General features: G+C 41.8%; 1 protein-coding gene across 2 annotated transcripts; it reads right to left on the bottom strand.

Annotated features, from left to right (window-relative positions):
- Positions 1-35: 35 nt before the first annotated feature.
- Positions 36-27,494, bottom strand: SCPEP1 (serine carboxypeptidase 1). 2 transcript variants are annotated; one of them, XM_072990944.2, is made up of 13 exons: positions 26,238-27,494; positions 22,753-22,898; positions 20,146-20,235; positions 18,838-18,993; positions 17,561-17,635; positions 16,113-16,185; positions 15,564-15,601; positions 14,877-15,005; positions 12,805-12,901; positions 11,000-11,113; positions 8,720-8,857; positions 5,166-5,329; positions 36-3,457 (listed from the first exon to the last, which is right to left on the bottom strand). In XM_072990944.2, the coding sequence occupies exons 1-13, from the start codon at positions 26,290-26,292 to the stop codon at positions 3,392-3,394; spliced, it is 1,341 nt and encodes a 446-aa protein (XP_072847045.2). In that variant the 5' UTR covers positions 26,293-27,494; the 3' UTR covers positions 36-3,391. The 2 variants fall into 2 exon arrangements, with proteins under 2 accessions (XP_072847045.2, XP_072847046.2); XM_072990945.2 differs by lacking the exons at positions 22,753-22,898; positions 26,238-27,494 and adding an exon at positions 20,420-20,470.
- Positions 27,495-27,601: the final 107 nt, after the last annotated feature.

Raw genomic sequence — 27,601 nt, 5'->3', positions numbered from 1 at the left:
CATGATTAGAGCAACAAATGAAAAACAAACAAAGGCAAGTTTCCCAAACGGTTTAATTCTGTCGTTCATACTGTTTCATCCTCTGCACCCCCAAAATATAACAGGTGTCCCTGCGGGGCACAGCATATGCTATTTTAACTGGTTTAAACCAAGAGGACTGCTCTATAGAACCATTGTGAGTTGGTAGGTTTCCATCTCAATTCCAAACAAGCAGCGGGCAGTGTCTAAAATACGGCCTAGATTCAGCCATGGGCACCTTTAAGTGCAAGGCAGAAGCTGTGTTTTGAAATCCAGACTGACAATGAAACATTCATACATATGCTAAATGTATATGCTGAAATGTTCATTAGGCATTGCTAAAAGCAATATTCATATTTACTATGCTTTAGAAAGAAATAGCTGTACAGTATATGACACATATATTACACAGATGCAGTTTCCTCCCCAAAATTTTATTATTACTGAGTCATGATAAAAGATGCATTCGAGATTGGTAAACAGTTTCACTGCCTACAAAAGTAACTCAGAGTCCTTGCCTCCCCCCCCCCCCCCAAGCACATTTTCAGGAAGATATACTTCTTGTCCTAGAAAGCTCATTTGTTCAAGAAGTGTACCATCATCTAGACCTGGGAAATCGTTAGGTCAGTTTCCCAACCAGAGAATAAGAACACAGAACAGCTGTTTGCCACGGAAGATTTCTGTATATGTCTTCTTTTATAAGGCAAGACAATTTCCTTCATATTCCCATTTTATTTTGTCATGAAGCTTCTAAACTTAAAGCCTGGTTTCATTCACAATGGTTTTGTAAACAGTGAAAAGGAAACCAAAATGGAAGAATTTGTTACAATGGCATCTCCCCTCACCGCTGCCTGGCCAATTTGATACAGAACATGGAACCCAAGGAAAGAGTAAGTGACAAAAATTAGGTAGTACACAGTTGGGCTGGATATCTGAACAATTTGTTAGAAGCTAGGAATCATAGCTCAAATCCTGGACACATACTTGTGTTGAACCGTGATTTACCTGGGTAACTCAGGTGTTCTTGGACTGCAGTTCCCAGAACCCTTCACCACTACCTGGGCTAGCCAGGATTTCTGGGAAGTGCAGTCTAAGAACACTTGGGCTACCCAAGGTTGGGAACCACTAATGGAGAAGAAGATGCCAGCCTCAGCCTGGCTGTTGCCCAGATAAACATATCAGGTAGCAAGCAATAGCCCTCTCTCTGCTGAGGCTACGAAGAGTGTTGTCAACAGTCCAATAAGACAACAATGGACTAGAAAGGGACAAACAGTCTGAGCCAAGTATAAGGATGTCTCCTATATGTTCTCAAGAGTCGGCAAAAGCACTAATAATTGCACAGGCACCGAGACTGAATGCTTGCATGGTTAAGCTCCTTCAGTTAAGACTTTACTCCAGTGGTAATGCTAGAATTTACTGTTAGCCTTCCAAGGGTGTTTTGGCTGCATCTTCCATCAGCCTTGCGGAATGACAAGGGCTGGAGTCCAAGAGCAGGGGGAAGGTCATAGGTTTCCCATCCCTAGCTTAACACTTTCGCCCGTCTAGCAGACAAAAGCAAAAAACAAACAAAAACACAAAAACAAACAAATAGACAAAACCACTGTGGTACTTTGAAGACTAGCTGCTTTATAGTGAGCACCACAGCATTCCTCTCTCTCTCTTTGTCCGATACGGCCACACAGACTAACATGGCTGCTTCTTCAAAAACTTTAGTCTGTCGTCATTCTTTTCCCCCAAAACCTTGAGCCCCTTTTTGCAAAGCAGGGGGAAAGATGGGTGTCTCTTTTCTCTCTCCCTGGCGCTTCAAGGTGGTTGTGGGGAAACTAGACAGAGATGAAATGGCTAGGCAGTGCCTTTACCCTCCTCCGGTTGGGCCTTTTGCTCAAGGTTGCAACTACCTCCTCAGCCACGTGTGGGAAGCACACCCACAATTTCATCCACCGACTCAAAAAAGGATGACATTCCAGCAGGGAAAAAGGAGGCACTGCTGAAGAACAGACGGCCCTGGGCCTTAGGCGATGCAGCAGGCCTGCCTCTTCATTCAAGACTTTGGTCTATTGGGGCTTTGCTGTTTTTGTCCTTGCATGTCCCCCTAGCAGTGGTTCCACTTTCACCTGTCCTCACGCTCTCTGTTCCCGCAGGTGTAGTTGAGGTATAAGCCTGCAGTCCTAAGCATTTTTTAGGAAAGTAAACTGCACCAAATATGATGGCAGCCAGGTCTAAGCCTCCGTTTTAGATGAAGCTACAGCTAAGGAAATGTTGTATCTTTAGGGAAACGATCAGAGACAAGGTCTATAAGACCTATAAGGCACAAGAAAATAAGACCTATTTTCTGAGCATACGTAAAAGTGCTGGTAAGAAAAAAAAAGTATCACAGCTTGCAGAGACGTCTGCATTTCCTCTTCCTTCCCAATTCCCGATTTCTCTCTTTCTCTCTCACACACATACACAGAACTACCAGCCACCTGGACACTCGTGGCTCTGTCAAGGAATGGAGGTGTCTGGAAACTGCCTAGACAAGAGACTAACTACAGTGAGGCTTTGTTATATATGTTTCATGCCCTTAGTTTATTTTTTATTTTTTGGGGGGTGGGGGGAACCCATAGAAAGTAACCATAGTAGTTCACTTTGGACATTTTGATTTGATAAGGAACATCTACCCATTATTCCTCTGTACAGCACCAGGATTAAAGGTTATATGTAAACATAAGTTGGTCAAAAGTTCTCTATTGCTCAAAAAAATGAAAATAAAAGACAGTGGAGCAGAAATCAGGCCCATAGGATCAAACAAAATAAGAAGAAAAAAGCTTGGTGGTTCTTGTACAAAATGCAGAAATAAGAACTAAGTAATACATTTATTGATCGTATTAGAAACAGGCAAGTTTTCAAGTCCAGCAATACTTTTTGTCAAGCTGTAGAGCTACAGGAGAAGGACACAAGCAGTGAAGTCAAAGGGACTTCTCAGGTCTTTTTGGACTTTCTGTTTCACATCCCTCCCACATCCCATTCTGCAATGCTCAGAGCGAAGCAGAGTTCTGCAAGACTCAAAAGCTTGCCTGTTTCTAACTTGTTAGCGGTCCAATGGCGGCATTACCCAGCTTTATTTTTAAGTCTGCAGTGGATCCTTGATCACTCTGAAGTGCCATTGAGTAAAGTCGGGGCATCACAGGTTTATACTGTACATGTAAAAGGCAATGTATCTTCATCCACTTAAAATGCTGCTGTGAATGCCTGCAGACCGCAGAAAGCCACGATGATGCTGAACAGCAACTCCTCTTCCTGCAGGTCAGTATGCACGGAAAATAGAGACAGACACATCCAGCCGGGACTTGCGATGTTCTAAGGAAGTCAAGCCAGCCTGGCACCAACTCTCTTAGTGTCTTTGATGGGTCACAATCCTAAGCATTTTCAGCGCCATATCGCCTTGGTCAGCTGGCACCTGATAATGAGAAGAACAACGTGCCTATGAGTACCGGCAGATTTTCCTGGTGGACACAACACAACAGACTAGGCAACGTACAGAAAAGAAAGTGCAGGGGGAGACTCTCAGAGACAGGACACTCCATCCCACACTTTGGGTATTGCTCACTGCAGGGCCGTAACCATTTAAAGGCAGAGAGCAGGATCTACATGAGGGTGTGTGGGAATCCAGGGAGAGGCAATTTCTCCCCCCCCCCTTTCCCATGCATCGCCCCTGCCTGTTGTGACAAAAAGCTTTCCTTCCCCTTAAACACTCTGGGCCACTTTAAATGCTGCTCTGGCTGGTTTCCCAGAACTTTGCAGTATGAGGGCATATAGGGACTGTGCAACAGTGGGGAAGTCACAGTTTTATACGTGTGAAAAGCAATATATCTTCATCCACTTAAAATGCAAGCAAAATGAAAGCCTTTCTCTTCAGGCAAGCTTTCCCTGAATGACTGGCTGTGGACTGGGGTTTTTTAATGGGTAAGAGGATCTTCCTGCTTTGAATGTGGCTTTGGTGTTGCTTTTGTTTACCATTTCCTAGAGTGGCATTTGTTTGACCCTTTTCAGTATCTGTATACTTACTCTTGCTACCTTTAAATACTTTCTTTTAATGATGTAAAGCCACCTTGAGTCCTTTTTAAGGAGAAAGGCAGGGTAAAAATATTTTAAGCAAATAATAAAACCAATAAATAAATTGGCTCCTTTGCATCTGCTGAGACTGGATCAGTGGATGTACCCAGCTGGCATCTCACTATTGAAACAAAGTCACCAGTGTAAGCTGGTCGTCGTCGTTTAGTCGTGTCAGACTCTTGGTGACCGCATGGACCAGAGCACACCAGGCTCTCCTGTCTTCCACTGCCTCCCAGAGTTGGGTCAAATTCATGTTGGTTGCTTCGAGTATAAGCTGGTACATTGTGGCAAATGACAGAAAGATGGTGGTGGTGGGGAACCACCAAAATCCAAAGCCCACCCATCTGCAGTGGAATCCAAAAGGACCTATTAAGCGCTTTCTTGTCCCGCGAGGAGCCTGACTCCAGTTTTCTTATAGTCTGTTGTTCAAATGGAAGATCCCTGCTTACTACCACCTGTCCTGAATCGGCAGGAGCTCATTGGCAGCACGGCTGCTCCACCTTTCTATCTCCATGTGGCAAATGCAGGAGCTTAACCCTCAACCACTGGCCAGATGACATCATTTTCTTCTGTAAACCTTCCTCGCCTATCAAATCCCCATCTCTCTCTCTCTCTCTCTCTCTCTCTCTCTCTCTCTCTCTCTCTCTCTATCTATCTGTCTATCTATCAATCTTTCAGCCTGTACACCTTAAAAAGAGCCCTTTGCAACCTGTGAGTTTCTAGCATTCCTAATGCCTAGCTAGGTCAATAAAAGGCTCCCTTTCCCATGTTCCTCATTCCCTGTAACAATACAAAGCTTTTCTTTTTTGCTCAATGGTTAAGGGATATTGCATTGGGGCATAGGTGGAGATTTTTCCATCCAACTCATCGCATTTGCTTAATGGAATGTTCCACAAGCCTTCACAAAATTATACACTGTGGCTGCTACTGCCACCTAAGTAGTTGCTTAATCATTCCAATTAATTGATTGCAACAAAAACACTCAGGCAAAGAAAGCAATTAAGCTTCCATTAATATTCTATTTTTCCTTCCAAAGCACAGAAGTGGCTTACCATGTGCCCAGCCTTTAAGATCCAAAAGAAATCTAAATTATCATAGGACTTATGGAAGGCTGCTGTCTGTGTGGATTCTGGGCATGCATACAAAGGCTGCCATCTTTGTGCACTGAATTTTTTCAGCTTGGGCCATTTCAGTTTCCGGATCCATGCTTCTTGACCTGAATATATAATAAAGACAATTAAGACAATTAACTTTTCACACAGAAAAGTTCACATAAGGGACTGTTCCAGTTGTGACAAACATCACACATCACTGAAGAAAGGATGGAGACAAAGAAAGAGTTTGAAGCAAGGTTAGATGATTCAGTTCTTTTTTAAAAATCCTCCAGTTTATGATTATGGGATATTGTGCTTCTGTAGTCATGATTCAAAACTCCAGGAAACAGCCCAGTATTGTGGGCAATATCGTGCCCATATTGCCTGCAGGAAAAAGGATGTCAGGTTTTACATAGCAAAGAGCAGCCTGAATGTTGACAACACCAATGGCAGCAGTCAAGATGGTCTACAGCAGTGGTCCCCAACCTTGGGCCTCCAGATGTTCTTGGACTACAACTCCCAGAAGCCTTCTCCACCACCACTTCTGCTGGCCAGGATTTCTGGGAGTTGAAGTCCAAGAACATCTGGAGGCCCAGGGTTGAGGACCACTAATCTACAGGAAACCCTTTTGTCCTCATTGCCATTCACAAAGTGACAACAAGCAAGGGAAATTCCCAGATGCTGACTCCTTTTTTCATCAGTTAACCACTTGTCACCCAAATACAAAGCAATTGTCAGAACTGTGTTTGGACAAGTAGAACTGCCTGGTAGAATGTTATACTACTGAAGGATTAAAACCCATATTGCCTCCTCACTTCCACATTTAAACTATTGAATAACACAGTGGCTGCTATAAGAGAAAAGGAACTGAAAGGGACCAAAGGTTGCAAAGAAAAAATGGTCTTATAGCAGAATATAAAGTTACTGGTCTTGTTTATCTGCAATATGGCTTAGTGTTAAACGAACAAAGCTAAACTTTGGGCTGCCAAAATCCTTGGCTGAGCTCCACTGTGTTATAGGAGAGAATAAGATTATGTTTCTGTGTCACTTACTGTTTTACAGTTTTAAACTAATTTTAGTTATTCAATGATCCAATTTGGATGACTGGGCTTTGGTTAAATTTAAGCCAAGTATGGATAAGCCACACTACAGTCCCTCCTGAGCACACTTAAATGCAATACTAAATCCTCCAGTCACATCTTCCCTGTTTTGTCTAAACTGCGAAGTCATGATGATTTGATTCAGAACAAGTCAGGATCTTAAATCAGTCTCAATCCATGAGATTCTGGCTTGACTGAAGACAGAAGTCAAAGATTCAGGTGAGTTCCTTACAGCCACCCTAGAGGGGAAGGAAAGCGAGAGGACAATGGGCAACCCCAAGGCCCATTAGAAAATACTAAATTATGGGTTAGTTTTGTGTCTAAAGGACACCATGATGTGAAACATCGGAGAAAAGTAAGGGAAGCTGAAACAAAGGTGTAACTTCATTGGCAAGAAGATAGTGGCACTGAAAAGGTAAGCTGTAATTGCCCAAAGCCTCATTATAAAATTACTGAGTCATATCTGGGCAAAGCATTCATACAGTACATGCAACTAGAAGGATGAACCTATAAATGTATGGTTACAGTTTTCCTTCTCCACCCTGCTTCCCCCCGATAATTGTTAGTATCACCTACAGCACCAACTCTGAAATTATTTTTTAATTGGTTGCTGGGTATTCACCTCTTCATTCGCAATGTATCTGCATCCTAAATACATACCAACCAGCAATGCTGTCCTAATCCAGGCTCCACAAACAGTGTTACAAAGACTTTAAGTATGGTTATTTGAATATAGGTCTTCAATGTACTAACAGAAGTAATTGTGTTTTAGTAGTACAATGAGATGCTCTGGCAGCAATCTAAACATTAGATGCAGAATCTTCCTGGTCTCTTCCTGTGTGCGGAAGGCCAATTTCTTGCTCTCAGATACATGAATCTAAGTCTGAAAACCTGTACATAATGAATAGCAAAAATGCCAAAGAAGTCTTTGGAGTGTTTAAGGAAGCCATAATTGAGCTGTAGTATTCTTGAGGGCAAAAGGCTCCACCCTCAACACAGATACACACATGAAAGCAATGGAGGACATGGCACTTGAAAAACAAGCAGGCATCTCTTCATATACATCCTAGAATTTCCTGTCCTGACCCAAGCCAGGCTTCTTTGAACCCCTATCTGTTCCCGTAGCCTCTCCTATTTGGGGGCATTTCAGCATCTACATGACCCTCTCTAATGAAGCTCAGACTTTCAGTTGATTTTTTTTGTCTCCTTTCTTCTATCTACATTTTCCTCAACCCTCTGCCCACTTTTGCTTGTTGCTTTCATTGTTCAATTATCAGTCCCTTCACTTCTCTACATTATGGGATTCCAGCTTCCTTTTTTTCAGCTTGTTCCCAGATCACGTCTACGGATGGGATCAAGGCCAAACCTGTCTTCTCCTACCTTTACAGAAGCTGGAATCAAAAGATTCTGTTGTTGACAGCCCTGTTTCTTGAATCGTCAAAGTGTTCATTAATGTTCTGGCTGCCACACCTATCCAGCCAACTGGCATCAGGCTTTGCTGCCACAAGTGCAATCCAGCAGATATGGTGACTCACACAATTTGAATTCATTTTCAGTCCTCTTAGGTATGGCAAGGAAACAGGAGAAACTGGGCACACACAAGAGGATTTGGACAATGTATGGCATTGATCCACCTAGCAAAAACAGTGTATTAAAGACTGCGGCCTAACTCCAGCTGTTCGTTCCAACTAGAACAGACCCATTGAATTAATGGCTGAAATCCTGTTGACATAAATCATACCATGTAAGGCTGATGACATGAGAATTTTTCAGAAACGAAACCCTTCTGATTTCTCTTCCTGTGTGCGGTCCCCGGGATTATGACTTGCATTTTTGGGGACCATAGGATGAGAGGGGAAAGACTCAAATCACAAAAAAATTACCATTGAATAGATAACTTTACTGATAGCGGCAATTTTCATTCATTAAAAACTCCTCCCCTTCCATCTCATAGCTCCAACTGGCTTCCTGATATGAAAGTGATTACCTGGGAGCCTTGGAAACTTTGGGGGGAGAAAGTGTGAATTAAGAAAAAAAATCTTACACTGCTGATGTCATCAGACGTCTTCAACATCATTTACAAAATAGGATTTCAACCAATGAGATTTGTATTCGTTCTGACTTAGTAAAGTCCCACCACTTTGATGGGCATATTTTAAATGGAACAAATAATCATCAGATTCAGTGCAGAAATGTTAAAATCCTGTTTCTGGTGAAGTCGCAACTTACAGCATATTTCTGTAAAACAATGCCTTCAATTCCTCCTCAAGTCTCTTTGAGTCACATGAGTACACTGGAGAAGACCGCTGCTTTGTGCCAAATGCATTTGTCTGGAAGACAGTGATGCCCAGCAGGACTGTCCTTGTCTGTGCTTCTGGTGACCCACCCACCCCTGTGAGAAAAGGTCCTCACCCATAGTAGGAACAATGAGATCCAGCTGCCCGTTATAAACAGTGACATTGACGTTGGCTTCCAGCAGTTCATCTACAGTGTCTATCACATGCTTCATGAAGTCTCCGGCCATATTCATGAACACATTTTCAGACTGACCTAGAAGGAAGAAGGATTTGGGATCATTTGTAAGTATTGGAAACACAGGCAGGATAACTTGCAGTGGTCTGTTCTAGGCCGTAAGGTCCTGGTAGGATTTTCTACCAAAGAGATGGTCAACATTTTTTTAAGAAAGGAAGAAATCTGGACAGCCGTTGACATATATGTATTCTCTAACAGCGGGTAACCAGTGACCATCTCTTCCCTCCCTATTTTTCAGTGTGGTTGTGAATGAATGAGAATCCTGATTTCTGGGAAATGGTAGCTTACAATCTTCATAGCTCTATGTTCTAAAACATCCCAATAAGCTCTGCCTCACAAATATGAAGTTCTTTGGTCTGATTTCCTGCCTCTGCAGCTATTCTTACAGCACTCCTAACCAGGATTGAAGGTTGCCGATCAACACTAGTTCTTCCTCCAACCAGACTTAGGGTCTCAACCTGGACACACCAGTTGCAGTGATCATGTCTTGACTGTCCAATTCTGGAACCTCATTTGACACTCTCTTTGGCATCATTAATCATGCGACGCAATAACAGTCTGACTTCCTACACCGTTCATGCCCTTTTAAGAGATGGCTCTTTTTATATACCAGTAAGGGCTTTGTCACATGTGTGCATTTTAGCCTGCAAGCTCCTCTGGGCAGTAAAATCATCCCATTAGTGGTGATTTTTCATAATTAAAGACTTCCCTCCCTCCCTCCTCCCCTCCTGCAGCCCCTGATGGCTTCCCAACAACACAGGTGATGGCCAGGTGCCTTGTGACCTTCAGGGGAGAAATCAGAAACATTTAATTCCTGAAAAATACTTATATTTTGTGAAGCAGCATTCACACTGAGGGGCCCATATAATGCTCACAGGGACCCCTTAAAAAGGAAAAGGGAGTGGTAAACCTGAGCACAAGTTTATCCTATCTTACCTCCCTCAGAGGGATCTGACATTCTCAAAATATATCTGTTTCAGAAGCTGTCCTGAACACACTTATCTAGGATTTTCTGCCTCACATGTCAAAGTCACTTACCAGAATTGCAGTACTATGTACCCTCTGAAGAGGACAGACATTTTCTGATCTGCCTCAGGAGGCATTATGTCTATGGCACTGTTAGCCTTCAGTATAGATAAATCTCCTGTATCTACAGCTCCTAAGGAGAGCTTCCTGATCAGGGCCTATTAAACAGGATCCCTGCTCTCCTTCACAACGCCTGGTTCTATACTAAGACTGGAGAACCAAGGCTAAGGGGTTATTAGTGTGATTTATACCACTAGAGAGAAGCTGATGCCATCCTTTTTTTAAGAAAAAGCTTCTCTTCCCCACCTCACTGGGCCTTAAGTGTGGTTCTCATACCTATCTATACTTGCTGCTTTTAGCTTTGTCTTTTAATGATGTCAGCAGCTTTGAGTCCTTTTAAAGGAGAAAGGCAGGATTAAAATATTTTAAATACATAAATAAAAACGAATTATGCTCTACACAAAACATACAGAACCGTCGCCTTCCCACAGCTTCTTGAGTAGTTATCTGAAATTGTTTCTCCATCTTGTAAGCAGAACAAGCCTCTTGCTCACCCATGAAATCCTGTTAATTCGGCAACATAATCCTTCTACCTCCTGAACCACAGTGCAAACTCTTGAGCTGCTGTCCCTTCCCACATGACATGCAGGCAAAATAGTGTGCCGCTGGTAGTGAATAACTCAGTGAGCCGGATAACCTGGCTGTGGAGTCCGAGTCCTGTTGTGCTGCAGGAGAGAAGGGCCATCTTATGTGGCCTTGGGTCTCAGAAGGCGACAGTGCTTAACTACTTCTGAGTACTCTCTACTTAGCGTATAGGTATACTGGAAGGGGTTGCCATAGTTCAGAACAGATTTAACAGCACATCAATAAAAATTAAAACAGGTGAATAGGGATACTTTGCTATGTTTTCTTCAAACTAATCTGTCTCATAGAATGTACGACTCATGATAACAACTGGTACTAAGTAATTCTAGTCTCCCAAAAGCAGGATAGCTATAGAGAGAAAGAGAGACACTGATGATTTATTTTTAATCAGAAGCTGAGCCCCATATTTTCCAGTAGATTGGAGTATAGAAGTATATTATTCGCCTTACTAGACAGGCATTATATACAATGCAGAAGATTTTACAGTACCTCCCCACTTGACATGGTCTGGAATTATTTTCAACTTCTTTCTGATGGGCCCATTCATCAAGTCACTCAGCTTGTCTTTATTTTGGTATTGCACATGACGCTGGAAGAGCTTTACTGAAGAAATGGAAAAATGGAAGAGAGATTTATCGGAGATTGTATTAGGCATTTTGTTCAGAGAGAGGACATCTTTCATTTAAAAAGTCTATTACTTTATCTTTCTGCTAAGAACTTCAGGGAACTTTTTTGTTTTGTTTAAAATACTAAAAAAAAAAAAAAAAAACCCACAGTGAGATAGGGCCCTATAGTCTATCTAGCAGGGTAGTAATAAACATTTCATGAGCAAAAAATAGCAGAATCAAAACTAGACAGCAAATAAATAATGTATTTACTTGGTACCCATGAAAACCAAGATTTAACACTAGAGAAGACCACAGATCATCAGCTGTCTGTCATGCAATCCATACAACTGCAAGGTGTATAGAAGCCACTCAGCTCCCAAGGTCACGGCGGCCCATCACCCAGTTAACATACACTCCTTCCTCCACAACTGTTTTGCATCCCATCATTCTTTCAGTTTGAAAGAGTTGGTGAAAGGAGAGGGAGATCAAAGTGGGTGACAGCCTTCTGTTAAAAACAAAAACAAAAACGCAGAGGCCATTTTGGCTCCCAGTCTCCACCAAAAGCCAGCCTGAGGTAACAGTTAAAAGTGTTGGACAAGGACTTGGGACAAGCGAAGTGTTAGTCTCCACTCAGTCCAGAAATTCACTGACCAGCATTGGGGCATCTGTATTCTTAAAAAGCCTAATCTACCTTGCAGGGTTGTTTTGAAGACCAAGAGAGAAAAAGGAGACGTAGGTACACCATCCTGAGCTCAGAGAAGGGAAGGTGGGAGACTTAAATATGAAAAACCAATGAAAGGGCTCTTGAAAGCACAGACTATCTCATGTTTCAGAACAGATCGTGTTATGTGGCTGTGAATCCAACAAGAGGCGCCTACGTTAACATGCTCCACCAGTTCTTTCTTCCTCCATTGATTTAGTTGACAGAATACACAAGATGATGATGTAAGGAACACAACATGGGAAAATTAATCACGCTCCTAAATAAATAAGCACAAGTTTAAAAAAAACCCTCTCTGTACCTTGTTTAGCTTGTGATTTTTCCACAGTGGGGACTAAACAAGATACAATACGAGACTAAACAAGAACTCGTATTTAGAGTTGTGCACAACTGAAAATGGTGAGGGAAGAGTTTACAGTGAAAAAAAAGATGGGCATAGAAATTTAATTTTCTCCCCACAATCCCATTTACTTGCAAATACTTTCCCCATTATCATCATAAACCTGAAATAAACTGCAAAAAGAGGTGGGTGGGTTTAAAAGAACCCATCATTTACCCACCACTTTCATTTTTTAAAAACATACAGTCTAAGTGATCTCCAAAATGGGCATAATGTATTGTATGCACCTCCTGAGGTTGAGCACTGATAATTATCACTTCATTGCTCTACCCTGTTTTCTGTTTTGCTGTCCTCTGTAAGTGTTGTATCAATTTATGAAATAGTAACTATTAAAACTAAAACATATTCTATTGATCTGATGCCCCACAAGCTCCACAAGCTATACTTCCCGAGGCTTTTTGTGGAGGAGAGGTTCAGTGTTGAACATCTGCAGAGTAGCAATGCCCTTGATCTTTTAAATAAAACCACCAATTCCTACTACAAAGCAATTTCCAGAAAGAAGAGGAGGAGAAAACCCTTTAAACAAGTGAGTTTCCCACAGAGCTCTCTCTGTCTCTCAGCTTACTCAATGGGAGTGTTTCACTCAGAGTGGATGTAAGACTCCTTGAAGCAGTTTCTGACTCTTGAGTCAGAATATTGTAGAAATTCACTCCATTTGTGTTCTGGGGAAAAAAAAGAGGATAGAGACTAAGGGCAGTGAAACCAACACCTTTCAATAACATTCGGTTTCCTTTATAACCTCCAGCAACCAAGGATATAAAAATCCTCCATCTTCTTTGCTTTTTTTCCCCATTGGGTTTGTCATATTTCCACCAACATTTTTACCTCAGTCCAATTCTATCCTGCAAGACTTCTCCTAGCTCTTTTTCTTTCTGCATGGGAATTCGTGTGTAGCTTGCTATGCATTCCTCCTGAGGTTTGAATTTCCCCCCATTGAGTAAAATATGTCAGTGTGCATTATCAAGTGTATCCATAGGCAGAGGGAGGGGAAAGATCATCACCTTACCACGGCTCAGTTATGGATGGCTTCAGCACGTCTTGACATCCATTCATCTTAAAAATAACTTTCCAAACTCTGCATGTAGCCTTTATAGAACAACTCGCATCACACAGATCATTGCAGATGCCGTAACAGAAACAGAACTTAAAAGAGCCTGAAGTTTGAAAGGTACTTTTAATGCACCATCTAGTTGGTTCAATCAGTCAATCAAGCTACACCGTATAACAGAAGCACAGTCCCCCGCCCCGCCACACCAACCTGACTTCAGAATTTGAAGATGTAAAGGAGAGCAGGATCCCTATAACTTTAATAGATGTGCACAAGACATGTTTTAGATAGGTATGATTTTTCTCATTTTTGCATGTCAGTTGAAAATACAATTTTCTACAGAATCTCATTCCCCTTTCCAACCAGCCCTCAGTGTGTCTTTGAGACCAGCTAATTCAAGGCAGGCAAATTATGGTAATTATAGTTTGTAAATTAATCATACTGAGCCCCATGGCAAAGTGGTTAAACTGCAATTCTGCAGTCATGAGCTGAGTTTGATTCTGGCCAGCTCAAGGTAGACTGAGTTTTCCATCTTTCCAAGTTTGGTAAAGTGAGTACCCAGTTCACTGAGAGAACAAGTTGCTGTTTGAATAATTAAGTTGTAAACAGCCCAGAGAGTGCTCTAAATGCCATCCATCCATCCATCCCACTTTAAATAAATTCACAAAACATAATAATAATAATACAAAAAGTCAAATTAAACATATCAATTGGTTGTTGTAGGTTTTTTGGGCTGTTTGACCATGTTCTGGAGGTTGTTCTTCCTAATGTTTCGCCAGTCTCTGTGGTTGGCATCTTCAGAGGAGAGAAGTTAGAACTTTGTGTTCTGGTGTAGTGTGTGGGATAGTTGAGTATTTGTAGCTGTGGAATCAGCTTTTTGTCCTTTTCAGGAGATTGGGTGATTATGGTGATCAGGGTGTTTTTTGTTACGGGTGTATTGTTGTGATAAGGGGGGGGATGATCTGTCACTGTGATTGATGAGTGTCGTTAGCTAGTCTTGTGTGCAGTGATCACCGGTCCTTGTGGCTGGGTAGAATTCACTGACCTTTTTGCAGCCTCTATTTTCCAGTGCTAGAACCCAGACTTTGTTGAGTTTTAGACTTTCTTCTTTTTTGTTGAAGCTGTGCTGATGTTTGTGGATTTCAATGGTTTCCCTGTGTAGTCTACCATAATGATTGCTGGTGTTGTCCAGTACTTCTGTATTTTGAAAGTGCAGACTAAAACAACCAGAAAAATCGGCAGTAGCTAAACATGCCCTGAAACAAGCTGGACATGAAATCCTATTTCAAAACGTTAGGAAGAAAAACCTCCAGAACACAGCCAAACAGCCTGAAAAACCTACAACAACCATCGGATCCCAGCTGTGAAAACCTTCAAGGATACATTAAACATATCAATCCACTCAAACTAAAAAACAGCACAAAAAACAATTAATAAAGACAAAGTGGTGGTGGTATATAGGTAAAAATAACAACTACTGTATTTATTTCTGACCCCTGCCACATGAAAAGACTCCTCTCTCAAAACTGTTTTCCCCCTCTCAAGCGGTTTATGTGCCCATCCCAGTTCATTATAGAGTAGCCACTTACATTCTCTATGATGTCCTCTGCCTTACTCCAAAGCAAGGTAGCCAGTTTGAATTCCTTTTTATTCATAGCATCCAGGATTTTTTTGGCTGCCGTTGTCACTTCCTTTAAACCTTTATCATCAAGTAAAGACTGCAATGCAGGCAAGAAAAAGACCAAAACTAAATCAGAAATTTAGTATTTACCTTTGGAGGAGTATGAGTGTCTCTGTTACCAAGCTGCATTAGTCACAATAGCAACACAAGTTTTTAAATAATGTATCACTGTGTTGGAAGCAATGTTTGTTAATTTCAACAGATCAATCAAATCAAAACAAATTACTGTGACTTACTATTACAGATTACTGTTAATTACACCTGGTATGACAAACAAGAAGTGAGAAGCATATTTGCTCATGATCAAATTCTGTGTTTTAGACTTTTTTTTTAAAAAAAGTGTTGTATGCCATATCTATACAGTAGTTACATGAGATACATATTTATTGTATCCTAGAGCAGACATGTTGGCTGTAATTCTCCCAAATGCTGGGGACAAACAGCTTTTAAACATTTCAGGAGCATTTGGATACATGCTTTGGGGAGACAGAGGAGTTCTGGGCTAGATCTATTTCAGTTCACAAACTGCCATGAAATGTGAAAAAGCATATCTTTCTTAAAAATAGTTACAAAGAGCACCGGGTGAGTTACTCACAGTGGTGTAAAGGTAAGGCCCCCAGGCAATCACAGAATCTGAAATGTGAGAGAGAGAGAAAGAGAGAGATTAAGATTGAGTCATGATGCATGAAACTTTCCTAACAGTGTGACTGAACACTGGTCACAAAGCTTCAAAATCTTTTCCTGTACATGTACCCTTTAAAAAGTAGATGGAAGTAACATGCCACAGTTTAGAATTCTTGCTTCCAAAAGTATGCATTCACCTATTATAAATGACATACTTGCCTATCTGAATACACAGAATACAGCTAATATCATTTCTCCCATCTGTATAGGTACGCATAGGACTGAATTTTAAGTAGCTTGCAATGACTCTCCTGCCACTTATGTTTATCTGCTGTGCCACATTGAAGAGTCAAAGCAAGATCCAAACATTTACAAAATGAAACAGCACACGCTTTCCACAAACAGAAGAGATATCGTTTGAATGTTTTGCCAATGGGTGGAAAAAGTAAGTCACGTAAACATACTTCCCCAACATAAAAGAGGGGACATTTACATGCCCCCAAGATTCCCATTCACATACCTATGGGAGAAATCCATGAATCACCAAGGGCTACCCCACTAAAGTTGCACTTTATTGTCCCGGCTTCAACAGCCTTTCAAAAAAGACAGAGAAAGAAAAAATGTGTGCTTATTAGTGAATATAGATCTGAACATTTGGATGCTATGCTCCATGCATATGATAAAGTGGGCTGCAGTCAGCAAAATTCCTGGATAAACAAAATCTGCTAGTCTTCAAGGTGCCACTCAACCCTCTCCACCACAACCACTCTTGAAAAATTCTACGTGTGGCCAAGGCAATTTGCTAGTGCTTGCACTGTATTCAAGAACAGGTCCACATTATGTCTTAGTCCTGGAAATTCTATGGTACAATCAAACGAACAAACAAACACCATTATCTGCAGATTTCTGGTGTGGTTTCAGACCAAACAGTGGAAAACCAGGTTCCTCCACAGATGCATTGTGGCTGTAGCGGATGCTCACTAGCTATTACCCCGTGCGATGTCCCAGCAACACCTGTGTTAGAAGCCATGCTTTGCATGCAGAAGGAACCAGGTTCTGTCTTAAGCATTCCAGGTAGAAAGGCTGGCAAAGGCCAATGTGCAACCCTGGAGAGCTCTCACCAGGCAGAGTAAAAAACAAAGCAGAAGGCACTAGATCAGAACCACCAGTGATCCGGCTTGGTATAAGACAGTCTCAAATGCCCCATATAAGAAGCACACATTCGTGGTTAATCCCTCCTTTAATATAAAACTTAGAGAGAAGCAGGGAGAAACGCAGCATTTAAGATGGTGATGTAAATTTCTATGCAAGTCACAGGTATTGGACTATAATTCCCATCACCCCTTTCAGCAGTGCAGTGAAGGCTTGTGAGAGTTGTTAAACATCAGACTGGCATTAGGTTGGTGGAAACCAGATGACTGGTTGAAAAGAGAGGTTCAGACCATCATTTACTGTTTGCCCCATTTATATCCCCCCTTTTCTTCCCAAGAGGCATAACATTGCTTTCCTCCTTTGTACTCTGTCCTGACAACAACAACAACCCTGGGAGGCGAGTCCTGCTCTGAGTGACTGGCTCAAGGCCATTGACTGAATTCCGTTGCTAAGTGGGGACTCCAACCTGGATTCTCCCAGGTCCCCCTCCAGCATTCTATGCACGATCTAAAAGCTACAGGTGAAAAATCCACTGGAAAGTGCATGTGGTACCAGAGCTTAGGAAAAAATGCATTAATATTAATACAGTAACATTAAAATGGTTAGTTTCCATTAACGGGAGGATAAAGAAACTGGTTCGTCTAGCCTTTTAAAACAGATTGAAAGCAGCATTTTAACTTTTCAAGATCTAGCATTTATTTCAAAACTTTGCATCATCCATGTATTATATTAAATCATCATCAGACTGCTGAAGATACAGATAAGCTTCTACCCAGCAAGAATCTATTCTCTTCAACAGGGAAGATTTTGCTTTACCTTATAAAGCTCCAAAGCAATGGCAGCAGCCATTTTCCCTCCGTAAGATTCTGAAAAAATGTAGAAAGGGATTTTCTACAAAAGAAGTTGCATAAAAACAGGTTAAGGTGTTTTTTTTGCATTTTCCACAAACCAAATCAAACCATTCAAATATGGAGTCTTTACTTGCTTCTGCTGTCATAAAAGCAGGTACTCTGGGAGTTGTTTACATTTCCTGTCATGCTCTATTTGGGCATGTTACAATGGAAAATACCTCTCAGAAATAATGTTAGTTGCTTATGGTCTTAAACCTTCAGGATTTCTTTTCCTTTTTACCCCCAAACTGAGGAATGCAATTTTACTTTATGGATTTTTACCATGAGCTCAAGGGACCTCGTTCCTGCACTTTCTCCTCACACAGGCCCTGTGAGCTAGAATGAGCTCAGCCTAGTATTTCCCAATAAGCCTCATAGCTGAGGAAGCAGGCATGTGAATCCCTGGTCGTCTTTAGCGCCCACCACTACAGACGTTAAATTGAGTAAGAAGGGAGAAGGATATGGGGAGAAAAACCAGTCAAAAGGGACAGGGAACAAACTAAGTGCAACACATGGAATTGGACTTGGTGAGAACTTCCTCATTCCTGTGCCGCCTTTGGAAAGTTCACCAGGAAATGCCCAGAAGGAGCCTCATAGTGCAGTGGTTAAACTGCAGGACTGCAGTCAAGCCTCTGCTCACGAACTGAGTTTGATCCCAAGAGGCTCAAGCATCTGACTTGAGGTTGACTCAGTCTTTAGTTCCTCCGAGATTGGTAAAGTGAATGTCCAGCTTCCAGGGGTGGGGGAATGGGTAGCCTGCATAATTCAATTGTAAAATTGCACAGAGAAACCTTTAAGCACCATAAGGTGGTATATAGGCAGCACACTTTGATTTTTTTTTACTTTTTTCAAGCCTTTCTGCACAATAATTGGGGCTAGAAAATTAACAAATGTGATTTTAAAAGTGGAGATTATTAGGCAATTTTTCCTACTTTGTTGCAAATGTACAGGTGAGGATGGGTGGGAAAACACCTGCTACAATGATTCATCACCCAATCTGCCTCACTAGGAAGGGGAGGAAAAACCCTGTAAACAACAGTCCTCATGTGCAAGTTGCTCTCAAGATGACACATATAGGTAACCTGATTCCATGCTATGGGTTCAGCTGGTTACCTCCAGCACAACTGGAAACCACAGAACACCTATAATGCAAATATTCTCCCTTCAGCTGGCCACGAGAAGCAAACGGCAAACTGTACTTGCCTGGAATTCTGTCTTAGATGCAAAGAACTCTTTGAGAAGTACCATCATATCTGAAGTGACAGTGCAAATGTCTGTGGCGTACGCCAGGGTGTCATTCACATAACTGTACCCAGTGCCAACGGGGTTATCAACAAACAGCACACTTGCTGCCTGCAGCTGCAACACACCAAAAGAAAGCAGGATTAGCTTGTAACAATAACACATGCCCATGAGTTAGCAGCCGTGACATTAAGAAAGGCCTTGCTGTCATGAGCAGCTTATTTGCCAGGAGTGCTAGAGGTGAAAGACGTGTTGGGGCACCACCCCGACATGCGCTGGTAAGGGCTCTCAGTGGGAGCCACTGTTTGTCTGGGAGAACACTAAACTCCATGGTGTCCACTGAAAGCAATGTATGTTTGTTAACAGCCCAAAGCAGCTATATTTGTATTTGGCAATAAAAATAACTTCTGCAGTGATGCTTTGTCTGACCCATGCATGGAAGGGGGCCCTGGGACCGCTCACACTGATTATTAGTTTGTGGTTGATATATTCACATTTGGAAATAAATGGAACATTTTTATTTCTTTCTACTGTTCAGAGTGAGTCATTGAGACTGTAAGTGCCAGTTAAGGAGTAAGGGGTGGATTAACTAGGAAATAGGAGGTGGGAATCCCTGCACTTCCATTGGCACTGCTGAACAAATTTAAACCAAAATTTAAAGGCTCTGCCACAAAACACTGTACTGATACAGGTTCTTATTTTTATATTTTACAGCAGACAGGCAAGGCGTAAACATAAAGAAAACTCTTTAAATGCTCTTAAAATGCACTTGTTTTCACTGCAGTGTGACTTCCAGTGTATACAAGAACACTGGCATTTTCTATTATTGTAAGACCGACAGAAGGTAAAATCAAAACATTGGTGACTAATAGCACCAGCATAACACAGGGAACTGAGAGTGACGCTTTTCCTGCTGTGAAGGTAATTACCCCAAATACTCTTTCACTTGCTAAGTTATAGTTTGCCAGGTTCCTGGACATAAGAGGACTGTCTGTTTAAGGAACAATGGCACAAATGGGCTGCTAGTAGAAAAAATACCCAGGAAGGATGAAGAAAGCTATGAACTAAACAGATAAGAGCACAAACATCACAGTCTAGCACTACTGTAATGGCACCTCTTGGATAGGATTGGGAAGAACAGGTCACCTGAAAAAAGCCAGGAACACTGTTTTCCTAGCTTAATGACACAATTATGTCATTCAACTCAGAAATCATTAGCCACCAAAGAAAAGTTGTAATTTCCAATTATAAGCCACAATCCATACATACCCAAGTGGTTCTTCTGGGTTTCAGATCTGCATCTAATGGACCGATCTCTTCAAAGTTCCCATATCCGCAGCCTGAAGCCCCTGGGCCTCCCTATGAAACCCAGCAGGTGAGACAAGAAGGGGAGGGGTAAAAATACAATTACAAACACTTACAGTACTCTGTTCCTTCTTCATCTCCACCAAAAGCCTGGAAAGGAGACAGCGGAGGGGCTTTTGTTTAAGGTGGAAAGTGTCTCTCCCATGATCACAGAGCAAATCTATAGCTGATGAGCTACCTGCTTTCTGCAGAAACATGCAATATTCTTCCTCATGTTGTGTTACCATAACATGAGCTCTTCTTTCCCCTGCCTTTTCCTCTGAAATGGAGCTCTGTGCCTTTAGCATTGCGACAAGCAGAATTTCAACAGGTGCAGCTTTTCACAGCATGAACATGAAATGTGGGAAAGAGTCAGCCACTGAATCCCTGCTTGGGAGAGACACAGAAGCCTGGTCCAATAGATAGCAATCCTAGCCAACATACAGAAATGGAAATCAAACCAGGAGAATGTTTTCGCCATTATTTATGGCAGAAAACAAAAAGAGTGATATTCACAGGTTGAGTTGCAGAAGTAATATATTTAGCTTGAAGATGAAATGTTATAGCGCCAAGGGCCCCAAAGCAGTCTGTTACTGTTGCAGTTACTTTTGTTGAAAGAAAAAAAGCCACTTCCCTATTTGTTTCACAATGCAATTACTGTTGGGTTGTTTTTTAAAAACACCCACCCACACCCTTGAGTGTTTGTCATCCAAGCAAAAGGCACAGAAGCACCACCATGCGGTTGTCTTCCTCCGACATTTCCTGAGGCTGCATCCATTTCACATGAAAAGTACATTTCAAAAGCATACCATAAGAAAAGAAAAAACTGCCTGGCAAAAAAAATCCATCCTGCTGTGAACTTTTGGCCTTTAAAGTTATTTATACCTCCTGGCAAATACAAGGGGAAGATATGGAGGCAGTGACAGATTTTACTTTTTTGGGCTCCATGATAACTGCAGATGGTGACAGCAGCCAGGAAATTAAAAGACGCCTGCTTCTTGGGAGGAAAGCGATGACAAACCTTGACAGCATCTTAAAAAGCGGAGACATCACCTAGCCAACAAAGGTCCGCATAGTCAAAGCTATGGTTTTTCCTGTAGTGATGTACGGAAGTGAGAGTTGGATCATAAAGAAGGCTGACCGCTGAAGAATGTATGCTTTTGAATTGTGGTGCTGCAGGAGACTCTTGAGAGTCCCCTGGACTGTAAAGAGAACAAGCCTATCCATTTTGAAGGAAATCAACCCTGAGTGCTCACTGGAAGGACAGATCCTGAAGCTGAGGCTCCAATACTCTTGCCATCTCATGAGAAGAGAGGACTCCCTGGAAAAGACTCTGATGTTAGGAAAGTGTGAGGGCCAGAGGAGAATGGGACGACAGAGGACGAGATGGTTGGACAGTGTCATCAAAGCTACCAACATGATTTTGACCAAACTCCAGGAGGCAGTGGAAGACAGGAGGGCCTGGCGTGCTCTGGTCCATGGGGGTCACAAAGAGTCGGACATGACTTAACAACTAAACAACAAACACCAGTACAAGCCTGAGAAAGAGGATGGTCCTGATCTATGAATGCTCACAGATTCTATATATATATATTTTAGTGGCCTATAAAGATATTAATTACTCTTGCCTTTGTATAGCAAAAGGAGAGATGTTCCCAGACACCAAGCATGAGATGAAGCTGTCTGTAGTCCACAGAGGTTTGTGCAAAATAAAAACTTATTCTTTCAGGTGCTACAAGACTTTGTCATTTTTGCTGTAACAGACAGAGAGAATTATCCCTCCCCCTAAATCCCTTCTTACGCAATTAGCAAGTGATAACATTCAGATCTATTTTATAGGCAGGTTTACATACTATCCACTGCAGATTAAATTGCTGTAACCAATAGAACAGTTAGGATTACTTGAAAAATATTGGCAACTTTATGCATGCCTTATTTTCCACTCATTTTTCATTTTCCTTGCCACCTTTTCACCTGCCTTACACTTTCTCCCTCCTTTTCAACATTCACACAGGTATTTTACACTGGGCAAAGATCTGCCTCTTTCCCCTATTGCCTGTTAAGCACCACGTGTACTAATATGCTGGAGAAATAGTAACCTCTCACACAGCAACCAAGGGAAGGGAAAAAAACCTGATGAAATGCAGAAGGCTTCAGGGTAGCAAGCAAGGAACAATCTGCATCATTATTTTCCTTTTAATTTAAAGGAAGGCTAAAGTCCAAAGGGCCAAGGTCCTTCTCACAAAGCAGGAACAGGAAATTGTGTTTCTTTAAGTCCTCCTCTGACTGTCTCCATCGGCTATACATGGGCAACAGCTGGGGCCATGGGCCAGAATGCCCTTTGAAAACAGGGCACATGCTAGCCACCTGTAGGACAGTTCACCAGAGGAGTAGAAAAACTGCCCATGCCATTGCTCTTCTGCTCTGCATTTCTTCAACAGGAGTCTGGCCAACGGTATCCAACAGTGTAAGCTGCTGAAGAAACAAAGTTAGCACTGTTAACAAACCACCTTGCGGTTTGCCCAAACTTACTTGAAGCCACAAGATAAGAGGAAAGCTTGTGAAATTCTGGGCAGGGTTGTCCGCATAATACAGCCACCAGAACATGCTTGCATTGCTTCTGACGGGCACATATCCCCACGCCTGTCTGGGCTCTTTGGGTGGCTTGATAAAATAACCTGAAAGGAAAAGAACCAAAATAGGACACTTTACAAATGTACAATGCTAACAACTATGAATCAAAAAACACTGCCAGCAGAAGAGAGGGATGGCGCAGGTGGCGTGTGGCTCTCTTGTGGACCCCTGTGAAAGAAAATATCCTGTCCATACCCTTTCAAAGAACGAAGAGTATTACTGTATGTGACCTCCATATTAATTGTGTACATGCAGAGATATCTTCTCTCCTATCAGAATATCTTATTGTATCACTCGAAAGCATTAAGGAGAGTGTTTTGTCTATACTGACTACGCTTCGTATCATCTCCAGGCATTCCTGGCCTAAAACAGTGTTACCTTGCGATAATCCAATAAGATATAGCATTCCTGTCTTCTGAGAGCACACACGATATCAAGAACAGGAAACTATGACTCCATCTAGACTGGTGAGAAAACAGAGTAGTGTGACTCTCATTTTAAATCACATACCACCTTGGTGTGCTTTCCCCCAGACCTCCCTGCAAGAAGAAATACACCACATCAGGGAAAGCGATCTTTCTTAGTTCTTTCTCTGATGTGGTGATTTTGAGGGGGGGTGCAGCACAAATTTCTTTTTTAACCTGTAGAAGCATTAAATAATATCCCCACCCTATAGTCTGAAGAGGCAGTACCACTGGAATGCAATCCTATGAATCCTGGTATTGAAGTAGAAGTTTCACTGAACATTGTGGAATGAGCCTTTCTTCTCAACAGGTATACATGGTCAAAGGGACCATATATGGGGTCTACACCTTGAACATCTGTGTGGAAAAAGGAACCTCTAGCAAATGTGGCATTTCATATTAGGGAATCCCCTCTTTTGCACAGAGGTAGAAAGTCATGTCCCTATCTTCTTTCATATGCAGTCATCCTAATTCTGGCCATCTGTAGGCCTATTATGAGTCATATGCAAAACATTTAAGAACTTCCTCTTAGCACCCAATGACTAAGGCTACTAATAAGCAGCAGCAACTCAGAAATCTGACTCTTTCAGGCAAAAGTGGAGAATCCTTGACCACCCAGATGTTTTTGACTGCAAACCCCATGATCCCATGCTGGCTGGGGCTTCTGGGAATGGAAGTCTAAAACATCAGGAGAACTAAAGTCCCTCACTTCTGCTTCCAGGCATTATTCCCTGTTTTCTCTTGCTCCCCCTGTCCACTCTGCTTCTTTCAGCAGGTATTTCAACAAGCAACAAAACAATGATATTGTGACACCCATCTCAATGGATTAAATATTAGCCAAGATTTCTTAAGCCATTATCAAATGTTATAATTATGTTGACATCTGCTGTTATTTACCTTCCCAACTAAACAGACCCATCCTTTCAGAACAAGGCTCAAAGGCAAATTATGTCACTCTCTATATTACCACATACTTTTGCTGTTGTTTCCTTTAATCATTGTTTGTTGTTTACAGAAATAAGCTTCAAAAGAAGTTCTGGTCTTAGTAGCCAAATGGGCAGTATATAAAAATATAATAAATAATAAAAGAACTGAATACCAAACAGCAGCCTTAAATCATTACTAGGTGTGAAATGCAGTCAAACACCACTGTCCCTTTATCTTAGAGCTTTGCATGCCTGTTTTACCATGTATTCTCTGCATTCTGACCCTTACATTTAACAAAGTAGACATGTTCCACAAAAACTTACATTAAAATATAGCAGTTAGTCTTTAAGGTGCCACTATGTATTTTTATGCTTTTATTTTGTGTTTCTTATTGATATGCTTGCAGGGACTAATATGGCTACAATTTTAAGAACGCCAGCAGGTAGTTTTTATTGTTGCTGAGATGTTTTTAAAAACTCACTGTAACAAAATTCTAAAGTGCCCAAACAAGTAATTCCTTTGCACCCATTACACTGTAACAGAAAAGGCTGAAAACAGTAAGACAGTGTAGGAGAGGCTACTGTCAAATCAGTGTTGGTTCCTGTGCAAATAAGAAGCCTAACACAAAAGGATCTTCAGATTTGAGCTTGCCAACACTAATCAAGACTGACAGGTTGATAAACACAGATGGGCAGGAGAAACCAAGCAAGAGCCTTGGTCTGTTCTGTAGTCCCCACCCCATACACTATCCAACTTCTTTCATCACCTTCCTGCACTAATTAGGGATCAACTTATGACTTAGACCCAGCTGTCCTGCTGAAGGCAATGCAACCCCTTTGGATAAGAGACAGATCAAGTTTCTCTACCTATCTGTGGGTGGAAAGTTAAAGTTGTGAATGAATTCCTTCTGGAAAAAAATTGCCACCCACTGCTCAGCTGCTAACAATTCTCTTGGGATAACCTTCAACAGATCCATTACTGCATTCCTTGTTGTCACTGATTTTCAGTAATGTTATGCAGGTAACTATTCAAGCCCCTCAGGGGTCAAAAAGAAAATATAAGATAGTGACCAGTCTCCTGGAGAATGAATGAGTCACATGCAGCATAAGTGATCCTAGCAGGCAACTTGGATCATGCCTGCTGCCACACATACACACACCATCTCAGAAAAGGTATTTCCTTCTTAGAAAGCAGGTTACTTCATCTAAGACCACTGCTAAAACTTACAGTTCTAGTTTGTGTTAAACTGGAAACCATTTGTACTAAATGATAGCCTTGCTGAAAATTATATTCACACAGCCATCTGAATTTACACTGACTGAAGCTAAGGAGAAAAGCCCAGCCTCATGGGGGGGGGGGAGAGGATCCTTTTAATTATTCTAGACAAGAGGTTTTTCCACTCCCTTCTTCTGGACTTTTTAAATTGCCTTAAAATTTGATAAAATACATCATGATATTGGTACAGTCACTCAAGAGATACTGAGATGGTATCCAGTGGCTAAGATTGCAGACAGATCATCAAATAAGATGTACATTTATATAACCCCTCCTTTTCTCATATTTCCAAAGTACTTAGTTAATTCACCTAGCCAAAACAAGAACAGCCTTTTCTTTGATGGAGTTAAATACTCTTTCCTTGGCAGACAGAGGAAGATACTTTAAAAACAGTCCTAAGGAGTGGCATTTACTTTCTAAATCTCCTGTCTATGAAACACATTGTTTATTCTTTTTCTCCTCCCCCTTTCCACTGCATTGTTTACACAGCGTCCAAATTTTAAAATTCCTTAAAATATCAGTACTGGTGCACTCTAATTCTACTTTTATACTTGCATTTAGAATTAGCATAACTATGGTACCTCAACCAAGCAAGAGTTTGAAACAGGAAATAATCTCTCCTAACTAGCCCCCTTAGAGGGCATTTAAAAAAAAAAAAAGCTCTGACTTATACACAGATAGACACATTTGAAACTCTCAATTCCCATCAAAATTTACCTGAACTCAAAGTCACTAGAGAGAAGATCAAAATAGGATACATCTTTGCAGGCATCCGGCGATTTCCTAGTGTGAAGTCATATGACTCTAGTTCCTTGTCAGCTGCCTCTGAGGGAGGGGAGTGATGAAGTCCTTTTATAAAGGGAACTGGCTCCCACCGCCTGCCCAGGGGCGCCCTCTTTCCGCCTCAGTGAGGGAAGCGCAGCCAGTTTTCACAGCCAGTTCATGTAAGTTTTGTACAAGATCATTTAGGAGGGGATGTAAACATTTCACGCTGTTCACCTGGAGGAGTGACAAAAAGGAGTGTGAGCAACTTTGTACCAAGGGAGGGCAGCGCAGTGTGGAGATTACAGCTACTGGTGAAACTGGCAGAGGTGGAGGTGTGCCAAATGGCAAGGAACTTCCCTGGAAAAACGTGACGGCTTTCTTAACCCAGTCCTGCAACATCAGTCTCCTTGGCCGCTGGAGAAGGACTTTTCTAATCTCCTTTGCTCACTTATTTTTAGTTTTGAAGCCCACCACCATTAAAGTGAGACCTCTGAATGCCAAGCAGTTTTCAACTGGTGCTGGCCAAGCTTTTTCACAAGACTGCCACAAGTCCAAAGTCTAAGAAAAGGCAACTCCCACACATGTTACTGTTCACTAGAACTTCAAGTGTGCTCTGGACTGTAATGCACATATAATTCCTTGTTACACTCACTTATAGCAAGAAGAAACATCTGTACTGTATTTATATCTGTCTGCATATATGTGCAGCTGTCTCCATCATCGTTACCAAAAACAAAGCCACCTGAAACACAAAGGCACCTCCATGACTGTAGAAAATTTCCCTGAGCCAACTCACAGGAACTGCCTGCTTTATCCCCCAAAAACAGGGCAGCAAACAGACATGCCTCACAGCAGGAACACTGAAGGCACAGGGAAACAGACCATGAATATTAGCATCAGAACAGAATCACTGCACCTAGAGAAAAGAAAAAGCATGTCATTAGTCACAGCAGATTATCATGACTAATTCCTCAGCAATGGTGCCAGGCACCCCACTAATCAAGGTTGTGTTCCATCATCAGATCAAGGAGAGCTGCAGCTCAGACATACCCATGATCTGGGGCAGCTTTCCCCGATATCTGCTTCCCTCCACATATTCTGAACAAGTTCCCAAGATGCTGGATGCAATTGGATCCAATATACTGTAGTTCTCAACCTTTGGCCCTTCAGGTGTTGGGGGCTTCAGATCACAGCGTCCCTCACTATTGGCCATACTGGTTGAACCATCATCATCATCTGAGAATTGCAGAGCTGGAAAGGACCCTATGGCTCATCAAGTCCAGATCCTGTCAAGGAGGCACAGTGGGAGGAATCGA

The sequence above is a fragment of the Pogona vitticeps genome, chromosome 2 (assembly GCF_051106095.1).
Source record: "Pogona vitticeps strain Pit_001003342236 chromosome 2, PviZW2.1, whole genome shotgun sequence".
Taxonomy (NCBI): domain Eukaryota; kingdom Metazoa; phylum Chordata; class Lepidosauria; order Squamata; family Agamidae; genus Pogona; species Pogona vitticeps.
Note: the sequence above shows the minus strand (reverse complement) of the source record. Positions and strands in the feature narration are given on the sequence as shown.